Source organism: Pleurodeles waltl, chromosome 5 (assembly GCF_031143425.1).
Source record: "Pleurodeles waltl isolate 20211129_DDA chromosome 5, aPleWal1.hap1.20221129, whole genome shotgun sequence".
Classification (NCBI taxonomy): domain Eukaryota; kingdom Metazoa; phylum Chordata; class Amphibia; order Caudata; family Salamandridae; genus Pleurodeles; species Pleurodeles waltl.
This window is the reverse complement of record NC_090444.1, coordinates 85,929,987-85,954,625: the sequence shown is the minus strand read 5'-3', so window position 1 is coordinate 85,954,625 and position 24,639 is coordinate 85,929,987. Positions and strand designations below refer to the sequence as shown.

The following is a 24,639-nucleotide window of genomic DNA, read 5'->3' as shown; positions in this document are numbered from 1 at the left end:
AAAAATGTTGTTTCTCCTGTCATCATCACTCATTTGACATTTTTGGCAGCCACCGGTAACCACAGTGCGTGGTGCGTGTGGCACGAAAAACAGGTTGAGGGAGGGGGCATAAGGGGGTTTTCCGAGGTTTAGTGACCAGAACATCAAGATTACATTAAAGATCCACAATTTAGAAACATTGTTAAATCTCAAAGGGTCTATTAAAAAGAGAGTCAGAAAAGGGGCTCATCATGTCACGCATTCTGCGGCTCCACGTTCTAAGCACACCACTGTCTCACTTCCCACACACAGGCGTACAAATGACGAAGCTCACGGGTTTCATTTCCTGCTTCATCAGTTTAATCTCTTTATTTCATTATCCCACCAGCATTCAGCAACGTCGAGCGTGGAAAACAAAATTAAAGAAGTTCAAGCAGGCCGCCCCCACAAATTCAGGGGGCGGCTCTGTGCCCAGTGTTAAGACAGGTTCAGGAGAACGCCGGTGGGAAATAAATACACCCAGTCACCCCTGGGAAGGGGCTGGAAGGCAGCTAAGCGGAATGGTACAGTTAAACAATATAATTTAGTTCCAGCTTTGACACATATCAGACTATACAGCTGTGAAGAGAGGTGATTAGTAAAGTGTAATTTTAGTTCAAATTACAGGGTGTGCTTTTGTTTTTACAGTGAGTTTGTCAAGACGCTGTACAAAAGGCAATGCTGTGTTCAATATGTACACAAGTTCAGACAAAAAGTTGTGCCATTCATCAGAAAGGTTTTTTTTGTGTCAGTGACGTAGAAAGGGCTATTGACAGGTTAGACAGTGAAGAGGGACTGCTGCTACAAAATGGCGCCCGGTGGGCCTGTGGGGAGGGGGATATATTCACACGTGTTGGGTGATGCTGTGCAACAGATTCATAGACAATTTTGTGCAGTAAAATGTTCGAGACTGACCTGTTCAGGGCAGTGGTCGCAGCAGTTTGTGTAGTTTAAACATATCACTAGCATATTGAAGACGCGGGAGAAGGCTTTATTCAGGGGACTCATCTATCACAATTCTCCTGACTGTACTTGAAAATTCAGTCCTCACTAGCTGAGTGAGTGATTTGCCTTGTTATAAGGACTAGTCAGTGTGCAGTAAGAGCTTACCTCAGCAGTTTAAATGGTCATGACAATGGAGCTAGCCACGAGCTAGGGGACTCGGTACAAGCCGAAGCGTGCCGCCGACCCCTGCGGATTTGCAGAGACAAGAATGCAGGGCTGAAGACAGCACAGGGGCCTATTCTAGCCAAGAACATATCCATTCCGCATCCTACCTGAACTCCCCAAGTGCCCACCTTCAAGCGAGCTGTGTCCGGGAAGGATTAACCTCACAGATCACCACCTCTCCGTGCCACCTACGTCCTAGACCCTTCTTCCCGCCTACGTCGTCCCTTACCCCTTCTTAACTCTCCTCTTTTACCTAAACTTTTTTTCTAACCTCTTTACCTAGAAGAATTTTCTTTTTGAGCTCACTATACTATACTTCATTTTGGCATATGTAACTAAAGTTTTGTCATGGGTCTTGCTTGTAGCACAGTGTGGCCTTGATGTGCTATAAGTGCCCACATTCTGACCACATTCTACGTCAAGGGGTGTGGGGGGAGAGGGGTGTAGCAGACTGCTGAGGTTGGGTTAGCCAGCACTGCCCCTCGCTGTGTACCTGACGCACCTCGCCTCCTGGTTTTGAGACTTCTCGACTATAAACCTTCTTCTGTGCTCTACTCGCTAATGTTAAGGTTTCCAGAAAGATCCTCTGCATTCCCTAGGAAGCATTACAACCACTAGGGAGCCTCATAGCAGCTTTAAAACCTTTGTGCTCCAGTGTTCTCAGGACCTGCGCTGTGGCTCAGATCTGGGCAATGACCACCCTGGTGTCACCACAATGATCTTGCGTAAGCAGACTGAAGGCGACACAGTAATGATGATAGACCATTTGCTTGGCATAATGCGGGTTTTAATTAACAGAAAATGGGTATAAAACTCAAACTTGTTCCCCGCATGGGCCCCCAAAATATGCTGTGCCAAGGGCCCCAAAGATTCTTAGGAGAACACTGCAGCAGTGTAACGTATAATGATGGTGACCACCTGCAGAAAGCTAAGTGAGACCTGAGTCTTCGATGTCTCACAAATATTAATCGGCCTTGGGTGGAATAGATCCCTGAAGGGTCGAGGGTCCCAGGCGAGGCAGGGGCTGCAGGGGCCTGTCTTTCGCCCCTGCACTGGAGCATCATTATATTAGCTAAAATGTGACATCCATGACCTGACTATACACCCTAGTAGTACCTGCCAGATTGCCTTCTGTCAGGGACGTCTCATGCTCTTTGTGCTTTTTGGTTTTTCATTTGGGGCAGATTACGTCGCTACTCTCCTCACGTGATAACGCGAGAAAGGTATATCTCAGAAGGTGAACAGTCTGCGGGGTCATCGACAGGGAGACAACATGTGTGCATATGTAGCATCAGGCACTGGGAGTACAAAAGGAAAGTTGATTTTTAAGCAGTGGGTGGTCCAGATCCTTACACCATAGCGGGGAAAGGCAATAAATTCCATATAATCCAGTCAATAGAATTAAAAGTGTTTTTTCTGAGCCTAAGGTGGCCGCCATTGCACAAGAGCTCTTGTGTGGCGGAGATGGACAGGCCCGTAAGTTAGAAATTCCCACTGACCTACAAACTGAGCACAAATAAACATCTATCTACCGGTCAGTTTTTTAGCCGGCTCTTGAAGGAACTTTAGGGCAGCCCAAAAGTTTTCTCTGTAGCCTCTTGCGAGAACTTTATCCTAATGTGTCCCCTGCATTGAGTGGATGTGCCTGGCTGCAGCTCTCAGATCCATTGCTGTCAACCAGCCCCTTCTCATGAGATTAACCTTCAGGCGACTCTGGCTCCAGATGCAGTGGGCTTGCCTGGACCTGTGGGCTCAGACCTGTAATTGGGAAAGGGAAGTGTCAGGTGCTGATGGGTGAAAGATCAAGAAAGACCGACACCATCAAGACACCGAGATGTTGACCGTGTGATGGAGATCATTGTAACTAGTAATAACATTTACATATATGCTAAAACCGACTTGTGGGAGGTGGATTTTCCCACACTGTCTGCACCAGTCACATTAACAAACATTTGCAACAACACTGTGATGTGTATCTCTGTGCTGCTGTGGTCTTCCGCCTCCTCTTACTGGGGTATCCTACACTTTGAAGGAAAACTCTCTGTTTCAATGTGCAATCTTCCTTTTGACTTGGGTGGGGGGGGGGATAGATCCAACATAGTGTGCAAAGAACAGAGATGTGCTGAGGCGCTCGGATCTCCACCATGCTGCCGCCTTTGAAAACAATCTATTGTCCCTTCCTCAGCTCACATTTCTGGTTAATACCATGGCCTGTAGAAGGTGAAGTTTATATTTGGAAAACAACCAAATAAATGGTCTTTCCAACCAAATATCTCCACCACAATCACAGGATTAGAATCACGGTCTCTTCCCCATTTAATGTCAGTTTGTTTCCTGCGGAGGTGAGCAGGATCACAGACCCAGGGCTGTGCTACCCAAACGCCCTCCACATGGACCTCTGAAACTGCCCCCTCACAGTAACTCTAAGAGGACCAGATTTGAGAATGACTTGCAAATGTTTACCTGGGGAAGCCCCATCTCGCCACTTCCAATGGAAACCTTCGCTTGACCAACCATCTCCTCATCAACCCTCTCACCTCCTGGGGATCAAACTCGGAGCATCTTACCTCTTCACTTTCAACAATCCTCTTTTTCGAAAATGCCTAAAAGGTGCATTTTTTTCTTACTGCCTCCCTGAAAGTACCACCTGGCCCACACTGGCTTTGAGACCACATCAAGGCACCGTTCTGTTTGTTGGGAGAGCATGCCACAAATATCACACCATAATAATGGATCTATTAATGCATGGCATCATCAACAGTGAGATGGTACATTTGGGGCAGGAGGAAATGGGGGTTATTTGGACTGAGAGATGCATCTTATGAAATAAACATATTTTTAAAGCAACGTGGCAAAGAGGAGGTTGCAGTGTGTGGCAAACCCAATACTCTAACTGAGGAACATAGTCAAAGGGATCTGCTAGGTGTTAGAATTGAGAACTTCAGACGTATCCTACCTTGATGCGTCTGCCCTACCATGTTATAAATATGCCTCAATCTGTTAGTGATGCAGTGTGCATGCATCATCTCCAGGCTGCAGGGTGGGCCGGGCTCATCAGGTCAGGAGGATTAACATAAGAAAAAACTACTTGAGCTTAAATATGGGCTATCCTCCTACTGGGACCTCGCTTTCAGCACCATCACTTTAGCTCTTGACTTCTGCATGCTTTCCTTCACTGGCTAGCGCGGCCCATGCCTCTGCGACTGGTGGCCGTGAGAGGCCACACGGGCATCGCACGAAGAGAAAAATTACTGCCTGCCACCTGCTGAGAACCAGTTAAATCTTGGGCCGCCAGCCCTTTATGAACTGCATGATCTTCTTCACCTGCAGTTTGGTGAGTTTGAAGTCCTCTGACAAGATCTCCTCTGTGAGCTGCACAAAAATACTGCCATCGATGCGCTCCCTAACAAAGAAGGACACCACATCCTCTGAGAGGCCGATGAAACGCAGGCACCGGGACACCTCCTCCACGGACAAGGTGGACAGATCAGATGGTGGGTGCCAGACCGACCTTTCTCCGTTGAGTCTGGATATGCCAGGAGTGCGCGAGGGCGTGTCCAGGTTGCTCCTTGAAGGCATTGGTGGTACCTCTATGACTCCTTGGGTAAGGTACACTCTAGTAATCCCACCCTCAGCCCCCCTCACAATTGTTGGAGAGATTGGAGCAGTGCTTCTAATCACAATGTTTTCTGAGTCATAGCCTTTGGGGGGCCTTGGGGGTGGAGCAGGGCATGTCCCTTTGCCCCCCACCTTGAACACAGCATCCGGTATGCAACTGCGCAAGTCCTGGTTATATCGTAGCTCTGAGTTTATGGAGATGGAGTCTGGGGATGTGCTTTGACTATTGCCTCCATCAAAGGGGTCGAAACTTTCTGAGGCAGTTGAAGGGGACTTCTGACGCTCCAAGGATTCCAGCCACTCTGTTGAGGAGGTGGGACTGGTGGAGTAGGCAGGGTTGGCAAAAGGGTTCAACGCTCCAAATGGCGCAAAGCGTTTCTGTGGATGCGGCGGCTTCAACCGTGGGCAGCTGTAGTAGGTCTTGATAGGGGTGTCCCCACTCAACAATGGCGTAGAGCGCCCGCTGGCCACACTAGGGCCGGTGTCTGCATAGGGCCAGGGATCAGACCAGGATGTCTGGGTGGGCTGCACCGTTGAAGGCTTGTTGCCAGGAAGCTGGCGGTTGGAGGAGTCCCCGGCTTTACAGTCTCCCCATGTGCATGGGTAGCAATACAAGGAGTAAGAGTCCGGTGAGGGGGAGCAACTTCCGCTCCGGGTTCCAGAGCTGCAGTGAAACGAAACAGAAAAGGAGAAGTTAGGAAATAAACATATTTCTTTATGTATTTATTTTGAATGTTTATAAACACAACTATCACACAGAGCCTCATCCGCTTGCAATTGGTGAGTAGGACAAAGATGGCCGACAGGGTCTGTTTTAGACTTAATTGGTTAGTCAAGCCTTTAGCTTCTTATGGAAGGGGGACAATTTATTGATTTCCCTCTGGTACTGACCAACATTGTGCCAGAGTGTGACACCCAAAACTGAGAGCCCCTGTCCGCTAAATGTGGGAGACAGCCGATGGAACATGGATTGACATTTTCAAGGCAGAACAAAGATCCAACTGAGTTTTGTGTAGAGGGATAAAACCTGCCAGGTACTTGGGGGCCCTTGTGAACTCTTGGTGAGTGAAGGTGAGATATATATCTCTATATCTTTGGTAGCCACTGGCGATGTTATATATGGTCACGTCATCAGGGGTAGCACACTGCAAGCTGATGAACTCACCAAAGCAAGCAAAGTTATTTTTACAATTGTCATTAGGTATGTAATACTATGGGGGAAAGATATTTTGAAGCTTCAAGGGTGAACCCCAATTTTGAATTCTGATCAGTGATGTGCTGTCAGTGAACATAAAACTGCATTTTAGAAGTTCATTCAGTGCTTTATCTTCGAGTAATGTAAAACATAACACAACTTGGGTTTTCAAAGATTTATAAATATTTTATGAATAACCCTGCAATAGGGAGGTGTTCAAACACCCAAACACATCTGTTCTCACACTGTTCCTCAACTTCTATGCTTAGGTGCAGTACCATCTCTGCACTATGTTTAGAGCACCTATCTGGACCTAATCATCTCATCCAAGACCTCTCATACAGGGCAACACCCTTCGGAACCCTGCAAATGTAGCACTTCACCGCCAGGTCACGGCTACGAAGCACTTCACACATACTACAACACAATACAATAACTTATAGTCCAGGGTTCTGCAAAGTCGGTCCTGGAGAGCCGGGTCCATGCCAGATTTTTTGCATATCCACATTTAGAAACAAGATGTTTCAGAAATCTACATTTATCTAAATGTGGTTATGCTAAAAATCTGGCATGCACCTGGCTCTCCAGGACCGACTTTGCAGAACCCTGATTTATACCAACAGTGCTGAGCTGTCCTCTCAGATCAGTACCACAGATACCTCTCCTACACTTCCTCGTCGCCAAAGTGCTCAAGACCGAGGCCTTTCACAAGGCTCTTCTCCTCCTCTCCCTTCCTGGTCACCCTAACTTCACCCCTCCCTCTGACTGCTGCAGTCTCAAGCTGGTGTACCCTCCGATCATGGTGACATCAGAGGTGAACATGGCTGCTGCAGGTGTGAAAGAAACCGCTGTAGAGCCCACTGGCTCACTTCCTGGGTGCGGGGTAGGTTATTGCAAGGGTAGGTGCCTTGTGCCCCTCCCCGTCCTAGGAGCAACCAACATGGTGACCACTTAAAGCCAATGTCCTAAACCCCTGTAAGGCGAGTGATGCAGTTTGGCTAGGCAGACAATTGCAGTAAAGTCCACATCTGCATTCAGTTGATAACAGTAGTGTATACAGTGCTTACTACCCCATGGTGAAGTGTTGAAGTACTTTACGGTGAGTAGCACGCTACTCTAGTGAAGGTGAGTATGAACTCATCAAGGGTGGCACACTCATAATGAGTGTAAATTATTGAGGGTAAATTCAGTGCTCTGCTGTTTGTAAGGCTAGCACGTGTGCATTATGGTGCACAGTCATTGTGTCTCACCTACATGACAGCACATGGGCTGTCTATTGCAAAACATATTATGGGCTTATGGGGAACATACAGGGGCTTGGAGCCCGCCCATTGCTTACCATTGGGTATCTTTCCTCTCACTCATTTGCCCGCTCCTTATTCATGTTCCAACTTGTCAATCTAGAAGCATTGCCTCTTTACTGTTACTTTTGATTGGCTGGTTTATATGCTTCACTGCTTGCTTTTCAAGCACTACATTTTTACTTTTTGGTGAGGCACTCCATGGATGTAACTCATAACATTCAGAGAGACACAGAGAGTCAGGACACAGAAGGACAGTGACTGAGTACACAAAGGGACAGTGACTCGCAACACTCAGAGGGACAGCAACCCAGTACACAGAGGAACAATTACTCAGCACACAGAGAGACAGTGACTCAGTACACTAAGGAACAGTGACTGAGTACACATATGGACAGCAACTCACAACACTCAGAGGGACAGTGACTGAGTACACAAAGGAATAATGACTCCCAACACTCAGATGGTCAGTGACTGAGTACACAGATGCACAGCAACTCACAACCCTCAGAGGGACAGTGACTGAGTACACAAAGGAATAATGACTCCCAACACTCAGAGGGTCAGTGACTGAGTACACAGATGCACAGCAACTCACAACCCTCAGAGGGACAGTGACTGAGTACACAAAGGAATAATGACTCCCAACACTCAGAGGGTCAGTGACTGAGTACACAGATGCACAGCAACCCACAACCCTCAGAGGGACAGTGACTGAGTACACAAAGGAATAGTGACTCCCAACACTCAGAGGGACAGTGACTGAGTACACAGATGCACAGCAACTCACAACACTCAGAGGGCAGTGGCTGAGTACACAAAGGAATAGTGGCAACACTCAAAGGAAAATTACTCAGTACACAGAGGGACAGTGACACAACAATCAGATGGACACTGACAGCACACAAAGAGACTGTGGCTCAGTACACTCAGAGGGACAGTGTTTCATTACACTTACACTAAGAGGGCAGTGACTCAGTACACAGAGGCCACAGGAGGGACAGTGACTCAGTACACAGATGCAACAGGAGGGACAGTGACTCAGTACACAGAGGCAACAGGAGGGACAGTGACTCAGCACACAGAGGCCACAGGAGGGACAGTGACTCAGTACACAGAGGCCACAGGAGGGACAGCGACTCAGTACACAGAGGCCACAGGAGGGACAGTGACTCAGTACACAGAGGCCACAGGAGGGACAGTGACTCAGTACACAGAGGCCACAGGAGGGACAGTGACTCAGCACACAGAGGTAACAGGAGGGACAGTGACTCAGTACACAGAGGCAACAGGAGGGACAGTGACTCAGTACACAGAGGCCACAGGAGGGACAGTGACTCAGCACACAGAGGTAACAGGAGGGACAGTGACTCAGTACACAGAGGCAACAGGAGGGACAGTGACTCAGTACACAGAGGCAACAGGAGGGACAGTGACTCAGTACACAGAGGCCCAGGAGGGACAGTGACTCAGTACGTAGGGGACAGGGAGGGACACTGGCTCCCGGCACACAAGGGGCAGTAACTCACACTTCCTGGAGCCCGGAGGAGTAGTAGGAGAGGCTGGGGCTGGGAGAGTGTGTGGCTGGGAGCTGAACCTTAGGGAAGCGAGGCGGCACCGGAGGGCTGGCAGGAGTAAGCGGTCGACCCCCTCGTGGTGGCACCGGAGGGGCGTTCAGCAGGCGGCACTCTTCTCTCACCTGAAAGACACAAACAGTTGCATGGTTAGCCTAGTTGGAGTGAGGTGAACTCTTCCCTGACCACAAGATGTCCTAACTACTTCTCACTGTGCAGCACAGCTTCTGCTCAACATTGGCCCGTCACCACTGCTCACCATGTGTTACTATTCACGTGCACCACTACTCACATTGCACAACTAATCGGCAGCACCGCTGTGCACCCCTGCTCATGCTCTCCCTGCGATAGGTACCACGTCTCAATGTGCACCACTGCTGACCACGCATCTCTACTTATGCTCTATCTTAGTTAAGAACCACTGTGCATTGTCTGCTACCATTGCTCTCTGTTTACCAGTGCTTACCATCTATCACTGTTTACTACTTGTCATTCTTCACAGTCTACCACTGCGCGTTATGTATAATTCGTCATCGTCTACCACTGCTTACCGTCTGTCAATGCTAACCAACTACCACTGCTCACCATTCACCACTGCTTCTTCACTGTCTACTATTCTGCACCATCTAATGTTACCGTCTATCTTTGCTCACCATCTGTCATTGCTCACCATTTACCACTGATTACCATCTATCAATGCTTGCCAGATAACACTGTTTACTATCATTCTTCACCGTCTACCACTGGTTACCATCTACCATTGCTCACCATCTACCACTGCTTACCCTCTGCCATTGTTCACCATCTATCACTGCTCACCAATTATGACTGCTTACCATCTACCAATGCTCACCATCTAACACTGCTTACCATGTATCAGTGATCACCATCTACCATTGCCCACCAGCTACCACTGCTTACTATCTATCTTTCTTCAATGTCTACCACTACTTACTATCATTCTTCAATGTCTATGACTGCTTACTATCTATCATTCTTCAATGTCTACCAATGCTTACCATCTACCACTGCTTACCGTCTATCATTGTTCACCATGTATGACTCCTTGCCATCTATGAATGCTCACCATCTACCACTGCTTACCATCTATCAGTGCTCAACTTCTAACACTGCTTACCGTTTATCAAGCCTCACCATCGGCCATTGCTCACCATCTACCACTGCATACTAGCGAACAGTCTTTATCGTCTACCACTTCTTATCATCTATCAAGCCTCATCATCTACCACTGCTCACCAACTACCATTGCTTACTATCATTCTTCAATGTTTACCACTGATTATCATCTGCTATTGCTTACCATCTACCATTGCTCAATGTCTACCACTCCTTACCATCTATCATTGCTTACCCTCGATCACTGCTTACCATCTACTATTGCTCACTGTCTACCACTCCGTACCATATACCACTGCTCATCTCCTTACCATCTTCAACTTCTTAACATCTACCATTGCTCGCTATATTTACTCACTGCCTACCACTGCTTACCATCTAGCAATGCTCACCATCTACCATTGCTCACTGACTACCACTGCTTACTATCATTCTTAGCAATCTAGCACTGATTACCATCTACTATTTCTCAAAATCTCCCACTGCTTACTATCTACCATTGCTCACTGACTACCCCTGCTTACTATCATTGTTCGCAATTTAGCACTGCTAACCATCTACTATTGCTCAACATCTACCACTGCTTACCATCGCTCACCATCTACCACTGCTTACCATCTATCAATGCTCGCCATCTATCATTACTCACTAAGACTGCTTACTACCATTCTTCACCGTCTACCACATATTACCATTTATTATTGTTCACAGCCCACCACTGTTGCTATCTATCATTGCTCAATGTGTACCACTCCTTACCATCTATCATTCCTTACCTTCTACCACTGCTTACTGTTGCTTACTGTCTACCATTGCTCACTATCTACCACTGCTTTCTAGCTATCCTACTTCACCATCTACTACTCCTTACCATCTATCATTGCTCACCATTTACCACTTCTTACTATCTATAACTTTTCACCATCTACCATTGCCAACTGTCTTTCATTGCTCACCATTTACCACTGCTTACCACTACTTACCTTCTATCAATAATCACCATCTACCACTGCTTATCATTTATCAGTGATCACCATCTACTATTGCACACCAGCTACCACTGCTTATTTACTATCATTGCTCACCATGTATGACTCCATGCCATCTATGAACACTCACCGTCTACCACTGCTTACCATCTATCAATGCTCACCATAAATCATTGCTCAACTTCTAACACTACTTACCGTCTATCAAGCCTCACCATCGACCATTGCTCACCATCTACCACTGCATACTAGCTAACATTCTTATCATCTATCAAGCCTCATCATCTACCACTGCTCACCAACTACCATTAAATACTATCATTCTTCAATGTTTATCACTGATTAACATCTGCCATTGCTTAACATCTACCATTGCTCAATGTCTACCACACCTTGCCATCTATTATTGGTTGCCCTCGATCACTCCTTACAATCTACCACTGCTCATCTCCTTACCATCTACCACTTCCTAACATCCCCATTGCTCGCTATCTTTGCTCACTGTCTACCACTGCTTACCATCTAGCAATGTTCACCATCTACCATTCTCACTGAATACCACTGCTTACTATCATTATTCACAATCTACCACTGATTGCCATCTACCATTGCTCACCGTCTACCACTGCTTACCATCTATCAATGCTCACCATCTATCATTACTCACTGATTACAACTGCTTACTATCATTCTTTACCGTCTACCACATATTACCATCACTATTGCTCACAGCCCACCACTGTTACCATCTACCATTGCTCAATGTTTACCACTCCTTACCATCTATCATTCCTTACCTTCTACCACTGCTTACCATTTACCATTGCTTATTGTCTACCATTACTCACTATCTACCACTGCTTTCTAGCTATCATACTTCACCATCTACTACTGCTTACCATCTATCATTGCTCACCGTCTATCATTGCCCACCATTCACCACTGCTTACCGTCCATCAATAATCACCATCTATCAGTGCTCACCCATTGCACACCAGCTACCACTGTTTACTATCTATCATTCTTCAGTGTATACCAATGCCTAGCATCTACCATTGCTCACTATCTACCACTGCTTACCGTCTGTCATTGCTCACCATCTATTTTTGCTCACTGTTTATGACTGCTTACCATCTACCAATTCTCACCATATATCATTGCTCACCATCTACTACTGCTTACAATCTAACATTCTTCACTGTCTACCACTTCTTACCATCTATCAATGGTACACCATCTCCCATTGTTCACTGACTACCATTCCTTACTGTCATTGTTCACCCTACCACTGATTACCACCTACCATTACTCACTGTCTACCATTGCTTACCATCTACCGTTGCTCACTGTCTACCACTCCTTACCATCTACCATTGCTCATCTCCTTATCATCTATCATTGCTCACCATCTACCATTGCTCACCATCTATCAATCCTTACAATCTACCATTCCTCAATGATTGTCACTGCTTACTATCATTCTTTACCATCTCGCCCTGCTTACCATCCTAACATTTCTCAACATCTATCATTGCTCACCATCTTTACCATCTACCACTGCTTATCGCCTACCACTGCTTACCATCTTTCAATGCTCTCCTTTCATCACTGCTCACAGTCTATCATTCCTCACAGTCTATCATTGGTTATCATCTACCAATGATAGATCACTGTCTACCACTGCTTACAATCATTCTTCACCGTCTACTACTGCTTACCATCTACCACTGCTTACCATCTATCATTGCTAACCATCTACCACTGCTTACCGTCTACCACTGCTTACCATCTACCACTGCTTACCATCTTTCATTGCTTACCATCTACCACTGCTTACCATCTATCATTGCTTACCATCTACCACTGCTTACCATCTATCATTGCTTATCATCTACCATTGCTCACCGTCTATCACTGCTTACAATCATTCTTCACCGTCTACTACTGCTTACCGCCTACCACTGCTTACCATGTATCATTGCTTACCATCTACCACTGCTTACCATCTACCACTGCTTACCGTCTACCACTGCTTACCATCTATCATTGCTCTCCTTTCATCACTGCTCACAGTCTATCATTGCTCATCATCTACCATCGCTCACTGTCTGCCACTGCTCAAGATTTACTATTGCTCACCCCTGTATCATGGTTCATTCTTTACTACTGCTTACCAATCTGCTCCCCACTGCCTAATTTTTACCAGTGCTCACTGCCTGTGGAGGCTCACTGCATACCACTGCTTAACGCTGATCGCTCTCACAGGGCTTGATCCGATTTTGGTGTACAAATAATACTTTGTGCCCCCAAAAAGCATAATGTTAAAATTTATTTTTGGATATATTAAATATTACTTGCAAAATCTTATCATCCTAGCATATACAACTGATCATTATAAAAGAAATTCTGAAATTCCTGTTTTATTCCATCACACTTCTGAGGTATTTACATATGGTGAACCTGTGGCTCACTTTGTTCATTACTGATGTGTCTCTTCTCTTTGACATGGCCTTATCTGCCTGTATGTTGTCTCTTTAGCAGCTGTTGATTTATGAAATAAAGTTCTTTTCTTGGGCCTTGACTGAGGTAATTCCCTTTCACGAATCCAATGCAGGCACCAGGCTGCGCCCCCCTCTGAGATGATGTTCTGGTCACAATTTATCAAAGAAAGGGAAGACTCCTGGTGGATCCACAGGCACTCTGATGAGACCTTGCTGCTGCATATGAGGCGTCTGTTCCTGCAATCTACTGCTGACATATTTTTTCTCTTTATACTTATGTTTTAATGGTTACTAAAGAAATTCTGTTGCAAATGTTAGGTGAATGTTGACACCTTTGCACCATGTTAAAACCATGGCTTAGCGTGGCATAACCATATGCCAAATGGGTGGCTTTGGATCCTGGGGGTTAAGAACCAGGCCTCACTGCACTTTCATGAAGCATAACTTGCTAGCTTGAATAGTCCCTAAGTTTAATGAAGAATGTAAAGAAGTGTATTGTTTCTTGTGGTCTCCACATCTTGTCCTTAGCCAGGTGGTATTGGCATCAGGGCAGTGCACCTTCTGGTCTTCATTCCCTATGTTTGCGTTGTCTTTTGGGGGAGCAATGTGTCCTGTTTCAGGGGATATGTGCTTCTAAATCTGGCTGCCACATGAGATTTCTGCTTCTGAACATGAGATAAGTGGACATTCTTTCCTTTCAAGGATGATAAACTGTTTGATTTCTGTGCTCTGTTCTGTGTCAGGAGGCCAGAAGAGAGGTCTTCTATGTATTGGGCAGGCCAGCTGGACTGCAGTAGCTGATCAGACCGTAGACAACTTTGCCTTATAGAGCAGGTGGGACTCACACTATCTTTGGAGGGTACTATCTGTCAACTAGTATTCCCACAGCTGCTATGTTATACTTGTGTTCTGTAAAAAGTTTCTTCCAATGGTGCATTGTTTATTTCACTAATGTTTAGTGGATGTGTTGTTAATGGTGTTAAGTGAGTACTATCAGGTGGTTAGGATTGATTTCTATCTCTGACTCTTCATCAGAAGGCCCAGTTAATAGCTCAGCAGCTTAGGAACCCTATAAACTCCTTCCTCTAGAAAAAGATCTTTGCAACTTCCTGCTAATGGGTCAGCAGCTAAGGAACCCTCTAAAGTCCTTTATGTAGCAGAATCTTGTATCAGCTGCCTCTTAATGGGTCAGCATTTTAAGAAAAAGTGGAAGTCCTTCCTGGAGCAGAAGGTCGTCTCACCTTCCTGTTAACGGGTCAGCAATTCAGGAAACCTCGGAAGTCCTTCCTGTAGCAGAAGGTCGTCTCACCTTCCTGTTAATAGATCAGCAATTTAGGAAATCTTGAAAGACCTTCCTGTATCAGAAGGTCGTCTCATCTTCCTTTTAATTCGCCAGCTGATAAGGAACCATGTAAAGTCCTTCCTTTAGCATGTTGGGGTTGCTATTTAGCTGTAGTAGGACCTTTCTCTGTGAGGAGGCTGGTATCTGCCATGATGCTATCAGCAGACGCACTTCCTCAGCTTGGCTGTGCCTATGTTTGCATCTTTGTACAATTCTGCATGTCTGTGTGTTCCAGCATTAGCATTCTCATCATTGGACTTTGCTTCTTTCAACCTTAAGGTCCCATGTTTATTCTACTTTGATTATATATTTATATATTAACCTCTATTTATCTTATTAGGTTATATATTTATATATTAACCTTTAATTCTGTTGTCAGGTTTCTTGGTTATTTGCTTGCTCTGGTGCTTTTATTTGTTTACCTCTGACATCATGGTCCTCCCTTTTAGTCGGTGTGCTCTTGGAAAGTGGCCATTTTCTATACTTCAACTTACAAATTGCTTTGGTTCCGGCTTCCTACAGCTTGGGTTGGTGTCTGCAAAGTTTCCCCACTGTTGGTGAATTTTGTTTGATTTTGTTGTGATTGGCAAGACACTAGAATTTTGTATTCACGTGTTTTGTATTCTTCTTTTGGCTGTTCAGTGGACGTCATACTATTGTCAGCCTTGTCTGTGAGCAAGGCACAGGTTGGTCTCAAGTTTCTCCACAGAGGGTGTGTGTTTATGTTAGAATGGGGTCTCTCTTTGACAGTGGTTAGCACCTGTCCAAGTAGGGATCCTCACTGTAGTCAGGGTAAGGGAGTCACACAGCTAAGATAACCCCTTCTCATGCCTTTGGTAGCTAGGCACGAGAAGCCAGGCTTATCTCAGAGGCAAATGTGGAAAGTGTTTGTACACACACACAGTAACAGTGAAAACCCCACAAAAGTACTCCACACCAGTTTAGAAAAATAGCCAAAATTAATCTGAGTAAAACAAGACCAAAAGGACATAAACCCATTGCACACAAGCGAAGATATGAATTTTTAAAGATTATATCTCAATAAAGCACTTAGAAACACAATAGCTCCAACTGGGGCTATTACCACGTCTTGATGGAGTTGTTTCCAACACTCCGACGGCACTCTTGATGGAGTGCCGGCTGGTCACTGAGTCACACGGACCCCAGGGACAGTACCTTTGGAAGATGGGGAAACAAAGACATTGCACGGAGTTGGGAGGTGAGGTGTCACTGGAGCTGGTGCAGCGTCAGTTTCTTACTGCTACCGGGGAGGTGAGGCGTTGGTTCCTTTATGGTAGCAGGAGAGGTGATTAGGCGTCAGTGGTTAAGGCATCGCTTCCTTACGATACAGCGGGGTCAAGAAATTCAGCAGGTCAAGACACGAGGCATCGACTTTGCGGTGTGTTGCGATCACACCACAGGGCCAGAGGTGCTGCAGTAGAGTCGGGTGTCATGGACGTCGGTGACACAGCACTTGTGACTCCTGCTGTGGCGAGACTTCAGAAGCGCTGCAGCAGCGTTGGGCCTGCGGCATCTGTCACGGTTGTTGCACTCAGCGGGTACCACGTCTCTGGTGTGGGCAGCGGCACTGAGTCGGGCAGTGGTGCAGGTTCTGAAATCACTCTGGAGTCGATGTACTTGGTTTCTTCTGGGTTACACCAGAACTCACTCCCAAGGGCCCAGGAACTGAATTCGCCACCACTTGGCAAGTCAGAACTCTCAGCAAGAGAGCCCAGGTGCTGGCAGATGAAGTCTTTGATGTGCCTGAGTTATCTAACAGGAGGCAAGCTCAGGCCCAGTTCTTGGAGAACCTTTGGAAGCAAGATGTAGAAAGCAAAGTCCAGTCCTTTCAATCCCAGGATGGAAGCAGCAAGCAGTAGGCCAGCACAGCAAAGCAACAGGCAGAGTGGCAGTCCCTTCTACAGAATCTAGCTCTTCTTCCTGGCAGAATGTCCTCAGTCCAGAAGGATTCTAAAGTTGTGGTGTCAGAGGTCTACTAATTATTCTCATTTCTGCCTTTTAAGTAGGCAAACTTCAAAGGAAAGTCTTTGTAGTGCCTTTCCTGCCCTTGCCCCAGACACACTCCATGGGGTTGGAGACTGCTTTGTATAAGGACAGGCGCAGCCCTACTCAGATGCAAGTGTCAGCATCTCCCACCACTCTAGCCCAGGAAGACCCATCAGGATATGCAGGACACACCTCAGCTCCCTTTGTGTGACTGTCTAAAGTGAATTCACAAACAGCCCAACTGTCACCCTGACGCAGACATGTATTCCACAGACAGGCAGAGGCACAGAATGGTTAATCAAGAAAATACTCACTTTCTAAAAGTGGCATTTTCAAACTTACAACTGAAAAAACAACTTCACCAAAAGATGTATTTTTAAATTGTGACTTCAGAGACCCCAAACTCCATGTCCCTATCTGCTCCTGTAGGAGGCTGGACTGGCTTGTAGTGAGTACCAAGGGGTACTTGCACCTTGCACCAGGCCCAGTTATCCCTTATTAGTGTATAGGGTGTCTAGCAGCTTAGGCTGATAGATAATGGTAGCTTAGCAGAGCAGCTTAGGCTGAACTAGGAGACGTGTGAAGCTACTACAGTACCACTTAGTGTCATATGCACAATATCATAAGAAAACACAATACACAATTATACTAAAAATAAAGGTACTTTATTTTTATGACAATATGCCAAAGTATCTTAGAGTGTACCCTCAGTGAGAGGATAGGAAATATACACAAGATATATATACACAATAGCAAATATATGCAGTATAGTCTTAGAAAACAGTGCAAACAATGTATAGTTACAATGGGATGCAATGGGGAAACATAGGGATAGGGGCAACACAAACCATATACTCCAAAAGTGGAATGCGAACCACGAATGGACCCCAAACCTATGTGACCTTGTAGAGGGTCGCTGGGACTATTAGAAAATAGTGAGAGTTAGAAAAATAACCCTCCCCAAGACCCTGAAAAGTGAGTGCAAAGTGCACTAAAGTTCCCCTAAGGACAAAAGAGTCGTGTTTGAGGAATAATGCAGGAAAGACACAAACCAGCAATGCAACAACTGTGGATTTCCAATCTAGGGTACCTGTGGAACAAGGGGACCAAGTCCAAAAGTCACAAGCAAGTCGGAGATGGGCAGATGCCCAGGAAATGCCAGCTGCGGGTGCAAAGAAGCTTCGACTGGACAGAAGAAGCTGAGGTTTCTGCAGGAATGAAAAGGGCTAGAGACTTCCCCTTTGGTGGACGGATTCCTCTCGCCTTGGAGAGTCGTGCAGAAGTGTTTTCCCGCCGAAAGGACGCCAACAAGCCTTGCTACACGCAAATCGTGCGTTTGGCGTTTTTGGACGCTGCTGGGGCCCAGGAGGGACCAGGAGGTCGCAAATTGGACCTAAAGAGAGAGGGGACGTCGAGCAAGATAAAGAGCCCTCACTGAAGCAGGTAGCACCCGGAGAAGTGCCAGAAACAGGCACTACAAGGATGCGTGAAACGGTGCTCGCCGAAGTTGCACAAAGGAGTCCCACATCGCCGGAGACCAACTTAGAAAGTCGTGCAATGCAGGTTAGAGTGCCGTGGACCCAGGCTTGGCTGTGCACAAAGGATTTCCGCCGGAAGTGCACAGGGGCCGGAGTAGCTGCAAAGTCGCGGTTCCCAGCAATGCAGCCCAGCGAGGTGAGGCAAGGACTTACCTCCACCAAACTTGGGCTGAAGAGTCACTGGACTGTGGGGGTCACTTGGACAGCGTCGCTAGATTCGAGGGACCTCACTCGTCGTGCTGAGAGGAGACCCAAGGGACCGGTAATGCAGCTTTTTGGTGCCTGCGGTTGCAGGGGGAAGATTCCGTCGACCCACGGGAGATTTCTTCGGAGCTTCTGGTGCAGAGAGGAGGCAGGCTACCCCCACAGCATGCACAAGCAGGAAAACAGTCGAGAAGGCGGCAGGATCAGCGTTACAGAGTTGCAGTAGTCGTCTTTGCTACTATGTTGCAGGTTTGCAGGCTTCCAGCGCGGTCAGCGGTCGATTCCTTATCAGAAGGTGAAGAGGGAGATGCAGAGGAACTCGGCTGAGCTCATGCATTCGTTATCTAAAGTTTCCCCAGAGACAGAGACCCTAAATAGCCAGAAAAGAGGGTTTGGCTACTTAGGAGAGAGGATAGGCTACTAACACCTGAAGGAGCCTATCAGCAGGAGTCTCTGACGTCACCTGGTGGCACTGGCCACTCAGAGCAGTCCAGTGTGCCAGCAGCACCTCTGTTTCCAAGATGGCAGAGGTCTGGAGCACACTGGAGGAGCTCTGGACACCTCCCAGGGGAGGTGCAGGTCAGGGGAGTGGTCACTCCCCTTTCCTTTGTCCAGTTTTGCGCCAGAGCAGGGGCTAAGGGGTCCCTGAACCGGTGTAGACTGGCTTATGCAGAATTGGGCACATCTGTGCCCAACAAAGCATTTCCAGAGGCTGGGGGAGGCTACTCCTCCCCTGCCTTCACACCATTTTCCAAAGGGAGAGGGTGTCACACCCTCTCTCAGAGGAAGTTCTTTGTTCTGCCATCCTGGGCCAGGCCTGGCTGGACCCCAGGAGGGCAGCTGCCTGTCTGAGGGGTTGGCAGCAGCAGCAGCTGCAGTGAAACCCCAGGAAGGGCAGTTTGGCAGTACCAGGGTCTGTGCTACAGACCACTGGGATCATGGGATTGTGCCAACTATGCCAGGATGGTATAGAGGGGGCAATTCCATGATCATAGACATGTTACATGGCCATATTCGGAGTTACCATGGTGAAGCTACATATAGGTAGTGACCTATATGTAGTGCACGCGTGTAATGGTGTCCCCGCACTCACAAAGTTCAGGGAATTGGCTCTGAACAATGTGGGGGCACCTTGGCTAGTGCCAGGGTGCCCTCACACTAAGTAACTTTGCACCTAACCTTTACCAGGTAAAGGTTAGACATATAGGTGACTTATAAGTTACTTAAGTGCAGTGTAAAATGGCTGTGAAATAACGTGGACGTTATTTCACTCAGGCTGCAGTGGCAGGCCTGTGTAAGAATTGTCAGAGCTCCCTATGGGTGGCAAAAGAAATGCTGCAGCCCATAGGGATCTCCTGGAACCCCAATACCCTGGGTACCTCAGTACCATATACTAGGGAATTATAAGGGTGTTCCAGTAAGCCAATGTAAATTGGTAAAAATGGTCACTAGCCTGTTAGTGACAATTTGGAAAGAAATGAGAGAGCATAACCACTGAGGTTCTGATTAGCAGAGCCTCAGTGAGACAGTTAGTCACTACACAGGTAACACATTCAGGCACACTTATGAGCACTGGGGCCCTGGGTTACCAGGGTCCCAGTGACACATACAACTAAAACAACATATATACAGTGAAAAATGGGGGTAACATGCCAGGCAAGATGGTACTTTCCTACACAACCCCCCCCCAAATGAAGGACAATAAGACTAGCCATGACCTGATGAGTCTTCATTGTCTAAGTGGAAATATCTGGAGAGTCCATCTGCATTGGAGTGGCTACTCCCAGGTCTATGTTCCACTGTATAGTCCATTCCCTGTAGGGATATGGACCACCTCAACAATTTAGGATTTTCACCTTTCATTTGTTTTAGCCAAAGTAGAGGTTTGTGGTCTGTCTGAACAATGAAGTGAGTGCCAAACAGGTATGGCCTCAACTTCTTCAGAGCCCAGACCACAGCAAAGGCCTCCCTCTCAATGGCAGACCAACGCTTTTCTCTAGGGGTCAACCTCCTACTAATAAAAGCAACAGGTTGATCCTGGCCCTCAGAATTAAGTTGTGATAGGACTGCCCCTACTCCTAATTCAGATGCATCAGTCTGGACATAGAATTTTTTAGAGTAACAAGGGCTTTTCAGGACAGGTGCAGAGCACATGGCCTGCTTGAGCTCCTCAAAAGCTTTCTGACAGCTTGCTGTCCATAATACCTTTTTAGGCATTTTCTTGGAAGTGAGGTCATTAAGAGGGGCTGCAATGGAGCCATAGTTCTTAATGAACCTCCTGTAATACCCAGTGAGGCCTAGGAAGGCTCTCACCTGAGTCTGAGTGGTAGGGGGAACCCAATCAATAATAGTTTGGATTTTCCCCTGAAGTGGTGCAATCTGTTCCCCACCAACAAGGTGTCCCAGATAAACCACCTTACCCTGCCCTATCTGGCACTTTGAAGCCTTGATAGTGAGGCCTGCCTTTTGCAGGGCCTCCAAAACTTTCCATAGGTGGACCAGGTGATCATCCCAGCTGGAGCTAAAGACAGCTATATCGTCCGAATATGCTGCACTGAAAGCCTCCAGCCCTTGCAGGACTGTGTTCACCAACCTCTGAAAAGTGGCAGGTGCATTTTTCAAACCAAAAGGCATTACAGTAAACTGGTAATGTCCTCCAATGGTAGAAAATGCAGTCTTAGGTTTAGCATCTTCTGACAATTTGATCTGCCAATACCCTGCAGTCAAATCAAAAGTGCTTAGATACTTGGCAGATGCCAGTGTATCTATAAGCTCATCTGCCCTGGGTATAGGGTGAGCATCAGTTTTGGTTACCAAGTTGAGACCTCTATAGTCTACACAAAACCGCATTTCTTTTTTTCCATCTTTAGAATTGGGTTTTGGTACCAGTACCACAGGAGAAGCCCATGGACTGTCAGAGTGCTCAACCACTCCTAGTTCCAACATTTTCTGAACTTCTTGCTTTATGCAGTCCCTGACATGGTCAGGCTGCCTATAGATCTTACTTTTGACAGGTAAACTGTCTCCAGTATCTATAGTGTGCTCACACCAAGAAGTGGTGCCTGGCACAGTAGAGCAGAGTTCTGAAAATTGTCCTAGGAGATTTATGCAATTGTCTTTCTGCTCAGCAGTAAGACAATCAGCCAAAACTACACCTTCCACAAGAGCATCTTGTTCTGTGGAAGAGAAGAGATCAGGTAGAGGATCACTGTCTTCTTCCTGTCCCTCATCAGTTGCCATGAGCAGGGTGAGATCAGCCCTGTCATAGTAGGGTTTCAGGCGGTTGACATGGAGCACCCTAAGGGGACTCCTGGCAGTGCCTAAGTCAACCAAGTAGGTGACTTCACCCTTCTTTTCAACAATTGTGTGGGGTCCACTCCATTTATCTTGGAGTGCTCTTGGGGCCACAGGCTCCAAGACCCACACTTTCTGCCCTGGTTGGTACTGAACCAAAACAGCCTTCTGATCATGCCATTGCTTCTGGAGCTCTTGGCTGGCCTGAAGGTTTTTACTGGCCTTTTTCATGTACTCAGCCATCCTTGATCTGAGGCCAAGTACATAGTCCACAATATCCTGTTTAGGAGCTTTTAAAGGTTGTTCCCAACCCTCCTTTACAAGTGTGAGTGGACCCCTAACAGGGTGTCCAAAAAGAAGTTCAAAGGGGCTGAAGCCCACTCCTTTCTGGGGTACCTCCCTGTAGGCAAAAAGGAGGCATGGTAGAAGGATATCCCATCTCCTGCGGAGTTTTTCAGGGAGTCCCATAATCATGCCTTTGAGAGTTTTATTAAATCTCTCCACCAGTCCATTTGTTTGTGGATGATAGGGTGTTGTGAACTTGTACGTTACACCACACTCCTTCCACATGGCCTTTAAGTATGCAGACATGAAATTGCTTCCTCTGTCTGATACTACTTCCTTTGGGAAGCCCACCCTGGAAAATATTCCCAGGAGGGCCTTTGCCACTGCAGGAGCTGTAGTGGTCCTTAAAGGAATTGCTTCAGGATATCTTGTGGCATGGTCCACTACCACCAAGATAAACCTATTGCCTGAAGCAGTAGGAGGGTCAAGGGGGCCAACTATGTCAACCCCTACCCTTTCAAAGGGAACCCCAACCACAGGCAGTGGAATAAGGGGTGCCTTTGGTGTGCCACCTGTCTTGCCACTGGCTTGACAGGTTTCACAGGACTTACAAAATTCCTTTGTGTCCTCAGACATCCTAGGCCAATGAAACAGGGGAACAAGCCTGTCCCAAGTTTTCATTTGCCCTAGGTGCCCAGCTAAGGGAATGTCATGTGCCAGTGTTAGGAGGAACTTTCTGTACTCCTGAGGGATCACTAATCTCCTGGCAGCTCCAGGTTTAGGATCCCTATGCTCAGTGTACAAGAGGTTGTCCTCCCAGTAAACTCTGTGAGAGTCACTGACATCCCCATTAGCCTGTTTGACAGCTTGCTGTCTGAGACCCTCTAATGTGGGACAGGTTTGCTGTGCCACACACAGCTCCTCTCTGGCAGGCCCCCCTTCACCCAAAAGCTCAGCAGTGTCTGCTTCCAGCTCCTCTGGTGTAGGTTCTGCACAGGGAGGGAATTCTTCTTCCTCAGAAGTAGAATCCACTGTAGAGGGAGGGATAGTAGGAAGTGGTTTGCTTCTACTAGCCCTAGCTTTAGGGAGCTCTTGGTCCATTGTTCCAGGATCCAAGCTTCCTTGTCCTTTTTGCTTTTTGGCCTGAGCCCTTGTCAAAGCAAAAATATGCCCTGGGATGCCCAGCATTGCTGCATGGGCCTCCAACTCCACATCTGACCAAGCTGATGTCTCCAAATCATTCCCTAATAGACAGTCTACAGGTAAATCTGAAGCTACCACAACTTTCTTTGGACCAGTTACCCCCCCCCAGTTGAGATTTACAACAGCCATGGGGTGGCTTTGTGTTATGTTGTGAGCATCGGTTACTTGGTACTGGTGTCCAAGTATGTGTTGTTCAGGGTGCACCAGTTTCTCAATCACCATTGTGACACTGGCACCTGTGTCCCTGTAGGCCTGGACCTCAACACCATTTATTAGGGTTAGTTGCTTGTACTTCTCCAAGTTATGGGGGCAAGCAACCAAAGTGGCTAAATCAATAGCCCCTTCAGAGACTAAAGTAGCCTCTGTGGTCTCCCTAATCAGACCAACCCCAACTAAATTACCAAAAGTGAGCCCAGCTACTCCCTTGGATTGGCTATTAGTAGGTTTGCTCCCACCACCACTGCTATTAGTAGGGACACTAGGTGTAGCAGTAGGGGTTGTAGTGGTAGGAGCTGTGGTGCCTTTCTTTGGACAACTGGGATCTGTTGTCCAATGGCCTTTTATTTTACGTAAATAGCACCATGGTTTCTTTTCCTTGTTCTGATTAAAGGATGATTTGGACCCACCACCCCCACCAGAGTGTTTTTGTGGGCCTGATGAAGACTCATTTTTAGATTTGTCCCCACCCTTGTCAGAAGACTTACCATCCTTCTTTTTGTTGCCATCTTTGTCACCCCCTGTATGAACTTTTCTGTTCACTCTTGTTCTGACCCATTTGTCTGCCTTCTTTCCCAATTCTTGGGGAGAGGTCAGATCCGAGTCCACCAAGTACTGGTGCAACAAATCAGACACACAATTATTAAGAATATGCTCTCTCAGGATTAAGTTATACAGGCTGTCATAATCAGTAACTTTACTGCCATGTAACCACCCCTCCAAGGCCTTCACTGCCTGGTCAATGAAATCAACCCAGTCTTGTGAAGACTCCTTTTTGGTCTCTCTGAACTTTATCCTGTACTGTTCAGTGGTTAAGCCATAACCATCCAGGAGTGCATTCTTAAGAACTTGGAAATTATTAGCATCATTTTCTTTCACAGTAAGGAGCCTATCCCTACCTTTTCCACTAAATGATAGCCATAGGATAGCAGCCCACTGCCTTTGAGGGACATCCTGTACAACACAGGCCCTCTCAAGTGCAGCAAACCACTTGTTAATGTCATCCCCCTCCTTATAAGGGGGAACTATCTTGTGCAGATTCCTGGA

General features: G+C 46.8%; 1 protein-coding gene across 3 annotated transcripts in view; it reads right to left on the bottom strand.

Moving 5' to 3' along the window:
- Positions 1-279: 279 nt before the first annotated feature.
- The window catches only part of GAREM2 (GRB2 associated regulator of MAPK1 subtype 2), a 450,933-nt gene continuing 426,573 nt past the window's right edge, over positions 280-24,639 (bottom strand). For all 3 annotated transcript variants that reach the window (XM_069233656.1, XM_069233657.1, XM_069233658.1), the window contains 2 exons: positions 8,832-9,001; positions 280-5,470 (listed from right to left, as the gene is read on the bottom strand). In XM_069233656.1, coding sequence (XP_069089757.1) covers positions 4,465-5,470; positions 8,832-9,001 — 1,176 coding nt within the window. In that variant the 3' untranslated portion in view covers positions 280-4,464. The remainder of the gene's footprint in view (positions 5,471-8,831; positions 9,002-24,639) is intronic.